Source organism: Anoplophora glabripennis, unplaced genomic scaffold, assembly GCF_000390285.2.
Source record: "Anoplophora glabripennis isolate ALB-LARVAE unplaced genomic scaffold, Agla_2.0 scaffold387, whole genome shotgun sequence".
NCBI lineage: Eukaryota > Metazoa > Arthropoda > Insecta > Coleoptera > Cerambycidae > Anoplophora > Anoplophora glabripennis.
The window spans coordinates 109,059-116,426 of record NW_019421739.1 but is presented as its reverse complement, the minus strand read 5'-3'; the positions used below and the strand labels follow the sequence as shown (position 1 = coordinate 116,426).

General features: G+C 35.8%; 1 protein-coding gene across 1 annotated transcript in view; it reads right to left on the bottom strand.

The window, feature by feature from the left end:
* The window catches only part of LOC108908407 (spondin-1-like), an 87,111-nt gene that overhangs the window by 5,543 nt on the left and 74,200 nt on the right, over positions 1–7,368 (bottom strand). Inside the window, 2 exon segments of the mRNA XM_023457104.1 lie at positions 2,024–2,184; positions 2,234–2,341. Coding sequence (XP_023312872.1) covers positions 2,024–2,184; positions 2,234–2,341 — 269 coding nt within the window.

The window sequence follows — 7,368 nt, the reverse complement described above, 5'->3', positions numbered from 1 at the left end:
CCGAGTTTAGCGACGAATTTTTATTACAGTGTATCTCCAATTACAGACCACTATGATAAATCTGACAGATTATAAAATTGAAAAAAAATGTTGGGCTCACTGAAACGAGCTTCACGAAGAAAATTTTCATAAAATTCATGATTTCTCCGGGCCGTTAGAATTGGTCTTACTCCCCCAAGACCCAGAAGTCTTTTAATGGAGTTTTTTTGCTCGAATTGCTATAATAGCTGTCTTTTTAAGTAACAACAACAACAGCATTGTTACCTGTAAAAGAGGGGATAACAAGTTTCCCATTCTTCCATCGTGGTTAATCAACATAATGGTTAAACTAATTTCAAAATTCCATAAAATTAAAATTATGTTGACATTTTATTAAAACAATCATATTGCGCATATCCCGTAACCGGCACGGAAGTCGGCACGGACGTCAAAGTTTGCAGCTTGCGAGGTTTCACGCGCACTTCAACTCGTTTGCCAGCTCGAGATTTTATTCTGAACGGCTACATTGAAATGCGAAAGGTAAGCACACGTGGCCAAGTCAGACTTCGCCCGCGAATTGATTGTGAATGGGGTTTAATCCAGAACTGGCATGTGGCAGACACTGCCTCAATGTCAGATCACCGCTGGATAAACTTTAATATTAATCTTATCAAAACTCCTCAAAAACCATTCCGGGATCCCCGAGGAACTGACAGGGATAAATACCTTTGTCACCTCCGGGAGAACCTGGCAGCGGTACAAGATCAGGAGCTCAGAAACAATGGAGAGATTGAGGTATTCGTGAATACTGTACAATCTGCCATAAAAAGAGCCTTTATAACATCCTGCCCCCTCAGATCGGTTAGGCAAACCGGCGCAACCACGGGTTGGTGGAACCGGGAGCTGAGCGAACTGAGGAAGAAGGCCAGGATATCGTTTAACAAGGCAAAAATGACAAGACAAGACTCAGACTGGGAAATATACAAAACCCACCTGAGACTTCAAAAAATTGGTCAGGAAAAGACAAAGGGATGCATGGAGAGCCTATTGCGAGGAGATTGAAGACTACTCGCAGGCTGCTAGGCTATGTAAGATCCTTGCAAAAGAGAAAGATCATGATATAGATCTATTAACCAGAGAGGATGGCGCGAGAACCGCCAATCTAAATGAAAGTCTGGAACTGCTGATGCGGACCCACTTCCCGGGATCCACATCAATGGAACGGGAAGTTTGGCCAGACGAAATTGAAAACCCACCTGCAGTCTTGGATTGGCAGATTGCCAACCAAACTGTAACTAAGGACAAAATTAGATGGGCAATGCAGATCTTCTCACCCTTCAAATCACCAGGCACTGACGGTATATATCCAGCCCTCTTACAAAGGGGGTTGGATGTTTTAATGCCGCACCTGGAGCGGATGTTTAGGCTGTGTTTTGCACACCTTTACATTCCAAAGATCTGGAGGGAGGTAAGGGTTGTATTCATTCCCAAAACAGGGAGGCTGGATTATACCTCCCCAAAGGCGTATCGACCCATCAGCCTGACCTCGTTTCTGTTGAAAACGATGGAAAAGCTGTGTGAACGATACATAAGGGATAGTGTGCTGTTGGACAGACAGCCACACCCTAATCAACATGCATACACTCCNCCTCCCTACCCCCAGTGTTGGAACGTATGTGATAAAAAAGGTAGACTGTAGAAATATTGCCCCCTAATTTCGGGACACCCTTAAAGTGTAGCGAAATTCGGCCTAGTATGCTTTGCATACATATTTGTTTGCTTGTTTGTTTTATAATTTTTCTAGAATATATTCTTTATTTTACTATCATGTTCTTAGAAGTTTACAGATTAATCTATATTATTCTTAGAGAGCCATGGGAAGTTTGAGAAACAAAGAAAACTATCGGTATAAACTAATGTGCAAAATATCTTTTTGGAAGGTTAAGTTCACATTTGTTACTTATTAATACGTACCACCACCACATCTGTTAATAATGCTCATAAACTTTAACATTTACTAGGCTTAAAACACAGTGGTACTTACCACTACAGATCTTTGCTTCATTTTGTATCCATGACCACACATTCCATTTGTAGCGTTGCACGAACTCCAATTACTCCAGGGTGTCATTTGGCAATCAATTTTTAAATCCATTGGTTGACTTTTACCATCTAAATGCCTAGGCGATTTTTGACCCACATTAGCTAAAAGCAAGTAATGTAAAAGTTATATTAGTTATTCAAGACATATTACCACATCTATTACCATGAACAGCGTCGTTTTGAATGTTGTATGATAGTACTCCAGAAACAGTAACGTCTAATTGCTTTTTTGTTGATGTTAAGTTAGCAATGAGTTCCCCTGTAAAGCAATATATTTTATAATTATTAATTGAATTAGTAATTGCAAACAATTTAGTTCTAAGATTTTCTATTTCAAGTCTCGGTTATCGTTCTGTTTATTTTATTTCATTAACGCTATGTTCTTTATTTCCAGAAACCTATGCGTGCATTAACCCAAAAATAAATAAATTATACAGTTAATTTCCATATTTGCTTTATTGCTTTATTTGTATTAGAAAATTGCTTTATTTTTATTAGAGCAAATAAAAATGCGAACAAATGGAACTGTCATTTTCATTCATTTAATTTTGTAAATTTTTCTCATACATCCAGATTTTTTAAACTACAACTATAATTTTCGTGACACATTTACAAAGGATTTACCTACAAGTTTACTGGGTTCTATTAAAACCAACAGATATATTCTGCAAGTAGTTGTCGAGTTCTATAGAGACTTGCTTCATTCATTCTCATTACATTGTAGCCAGTAATTGAATTTTATTTTTTATTATAGGTAGAACTGTTTTTTTATGTTTCTGTGTAAATTTTATGTGGAGTGTAAATATTGTTTTTAAGGAAGTTTTAAGTTCCATTTCTATTAAAGAAGCCTATTCATTTATCGTTAAAACAAAAATCATATTGAATACATTCTTTTATGCACGTACTTTTACTGTTAAAGCATTTTGAAGATTTCTAAATCATTTAAAGGGATTTGGGTTATGGAATGAGATACCAGTCCGATAAAATTGGAATAATTTGCAGTATTTGATGACTGATAATATGTCGTAGACATACTTAACCTATTCTTTTCCGTTTTGAAGTTATCGATGAAAAATTGAAAATTTTAATTTTCCATTTTATGTTTTTAACGTTCTTAATTAAATACTGAAAAAAGTGGACACTTTGACCTTACCTACTACATTATTGAGATTTTTTATGAATATTGAATATGGAATCATAGTTAGTTGTGTCACCTATCAGACCAAGAAACAACATTCAATTTTTAATTTTATTATGGACACATTATTGTATTTTAGCTTTTTTCTAATTACGATGATTATAGTTTACTTTGAAAAAATGCAATTATACATTTTTACCAACAGAGTTATGAAAACAAAACATGCTCTTATACCTCAAATGAAATTTTTATAGTTGGTAAAAATATTCTAATAATGCTTTTATTTAAAAAAATAAAAATAGTAATTGATGTTTTCAGATTTTCATCTACAGGGAATCGCCACTATCGACATCTCAGACAGTACTGATCCGATAAATAATATGAAAATTTGGCAACCTAGCAAAGGTAATAGGTCCAACACAGCTAAAATATTTATAACTTTATACAGGGAGTCGAGATTAACTTGTTATTTTAAATGGGACACCCTGTATATTATTGCATTTTCGGATACTACGTGAAATTTGAGTGTCACTTTATTAAATATTCCCTCTACCTAGAAGTTATAGATTTTGAGAGATTAATTTTTGAAGAAAAAAATTGACAGATGCAAGAATCCGAGGAGAATGCGGAGATGCTAGTAACTCTTTTCAGGAGCGTGATATCAAGTGGGTTTTTGGTATCTGTAAAGGGCATAGGTAACACTAAACCATGGTATACCAACAAATTAAATCATTTAATACTATGTGGTTCATTTTGCTGTTACATTTTGATAACTTTAAACAGCTACATCTTTGTTAACTTAAATGGAACACCCTGTCTTTTTTTTACTCCGTTGTATGCAATTGAATTTTCCTTTCAAGCCACATACGCATGGTTAGGGTTGCCGTTACTGCTTTTATAGATATTTGCAATTTTCATTTTTTGGGCAGTTTTTCTCGTATCAGACCTGTTATCAAATTGGCCATGACCAGAAACACTCCAAAAACAATTAAAATAATTTGACATCAAATTATTGTTGTGTCCGTTTTTGACGAAATTTAAATAAAAATGCCTCTTAAATTATACTAATGAGGATTATTTTAATTTGTTTGTTATTTATGGACAATGTGACAAAGTAATTTCAAGAACATGTAGAGAATTTGCTGCTCGATATCCAGAAAGCAAAGACGACTAATGCCTTTATATTATACCTATGACTATTATTGTTGGAATTATTATTTACTACTCTTAAATCCATTTGGGTTTATGTTAATTTAGCATTGGTAAGGAGTTATGACTGAAAATGTAGCAAATAAATATCTTATAGCTGTTTCCGTATTTTCATCATAAACAATAGGTATTTTTTAATTCTGTATAAGTTTTACATAGCGTAAAGTGTAAGATTGCCCACAAATTGTTTTCATGTACTTCGTGAAGGTCTTCGTTTTCTGGATATCGAGCAGCAAATTCTCTACATGTTCTTGAAATTACTTTGTCACGTTTTCCATAAATCTTAGCAAACAAATTAAAATAATCCTCATTGGTATCTGTTATTTAAACGATCTTCAGGCATTTTTATTTAAATTTTCGGCAAAAATTATTGCAAACACAACAATAATTTCACAACTAACTTGACAAATGCTAAGTTATTTTAATTGTTTTTGAAGTGTTTCTGGTCATGGCCAATTTGGTAACAGGTCTGATACGAGAAAAACTGTCCAAAAAATAGAACATTGGGTGTTCCATTTAAGTTATAGCTGTTTGAAGTTATGAAAATGTTACAACAAAATGAACCACCTAGTATTAAATGTTTTAATTTGTTGGTATACCATAATTTAGTGCTACCCTTTACAGGTAAGTACCAAAAATCCAGTTGATATTACGCTCCTAAAAAGAGTTACTAGCATCTCCGCGGACTCTTGCATCTGTCAATTTTTTTCTTTAAAAATTAATATCTCGAAACATATACTTAACTCCATATTTAATAAAGTAAAGCTCAAATTTCACGTAGAATCCGAAAATGCAATAATATATAAGGTGACCCATTTAAAATAAGAAAGTTAGTGTTGACTTCTGGTATAAACGGAAGTGCCATAAAGTTCTAAATATTTTAGCTGTGTTGGCCCTACTGCCTTTGCTAGGTTGCCAAATTTTCAGATTTATAGGATCAGTGCTCTCCGAGATATCGATAGTGACGGTTCCTGGTGGGACACCCTGTATAACTTCACAGCGGAGAAAGATAAGTAAATTTCTTTTCGGTGTGTGATCGGTTATCAGATTCTTCAACCTGACCAAACTTAAGTCACCTCGCATCTCTTAAGGTGGCCATATTCCTGGCCGAGAAATAGTGAAATTTCTGGCGTTTTTAGGTAGGTACTGAAATCTTTAAAAGTAAAACGTATAGAACAAAAGTAAGCGCAAAAATAAAATCCTTGATGTTTTGTTTATTCATTGTTACTATTTAAATTTACTCAAATAAAATAATAACTAAAAAAAGCGTTTGTAAANAGATAGATGGACTAGACACTAGGCGGATGTGCTTTAGAGGCCAAAATTGAATGTTTTTTAAGATTTGTTGTATTGTCAAATAATTTAAACTTTTTACTTATCTTTTTTTAACATAAAATCCCAAACTAATGATTTGCAGCCAGGCTTCATTTTAAAAATAAAAATTCAATAATTATAAAATAATTAAAAACATCAATATTTAATAACGGAAAATGCTCCGTGAAACAAACCACACTCTCGTTCGTTGCGAGGTTTACCTTAATTACTAACAGCTAAGCTACCGTCGATGCGAGTACGAATAAACATATCCCAATGATGCATTCGAATCCAAACCGTGTCGACGACATACACCGATTCTGCATTGCCACTGTTCTCGAGTCTTGTTCTCGGATACTCATTCGGTCTCGGTCCGGTACTCGGTTCTCGGTTCTCGGATAATCATTCGATTCTTAAAAGTATTCGAGTACCGAGTTCTCGATTCTTAAAAATACTCGATTCTGCCCATCACTAAAAATGATCTACAATATTTGTTCAAAATATCTATCATTTTGCTGTGTGCATAATTCAACGTCTGTCTTAAAACAATCATCACTATTATCAAGAATTAACATCTCTGAAAGCTTGCTTCTTTGGTTTTTGAATATTTCGCATTGTTATGGGAGGCGAGAAATATACTTCACTTTTTATAATTATTCCCCACAAGAAAAGGCCAGATTAAAAATTAGGTCGGGCAGCGGCCTCTTTGGTTAATTAAAGGGCTCTATTCAATCCATTTATGTTGCAAATGCTGATGTAAAACATTTAACAATTAAATTAACATTTAAAACTGCGAATATAAGACAAAAACTATACGAAATAGTACGCGAAGCACAATGGATGGCTCCATCTGTCTGTCGTGCCGACTTCCACTATACCATTCAAATGGCTACTACGGTGGAAGCGACCTGCTAAACTTTGCCAGGTACATTGCTGCACGACTGTCGCCTAGAGGGCGACATCAATTCTAACCAATGTTGCAAGAAACAACTACACCGCGGGCTATATGCCCCCCCGGTATTGAATTACACTCGCAACACTGAATGTAACAGCTAGGATCGCTCGTCAGTTTAACCCACCAGGCACAGACCGGTTTCGGACTTATTGGTCCTCATCAGTGTGTCATAGGTAGGTCAACCGACGAACGATCCAGCTGTTATAATGTCGTAAATTCCCGACCAGTAGTACATAGTACGCGAAGCACAATGGATGGCTCCATTTGTCTGTCGTGCCGACTTCCACTATACCATTCAAATGGCTACTACGGTGGAAGCGACCTGCTAAACTTTGCCAGGTACTTTGTTGCACGACTGTCGCCTAGAGGGCGAAACCAATTCTAACCAATGTTGCAAGAAACAACTACACCGCGGGCTATATGCTATATGCCCTCCCCGGTATTGAATTACACACACTGATGAGGACCAATAAGTCCGAAACCGGTCTGTGCCTGGTGGGTTAAACTGACGAGCGATCCTAGCTGTTAAATTCAGTGTTGCGAGTGTAATTCAATATACCGGGGGCATATAGCCCGCAGTGTAGCTGTTTCTTGCAACATTGGTTAGAATTGGTGTCGCCCTCTAGGCGACAGTCATGCAACAAAGTACCTGGCAAAGTTTAGCAGGTCG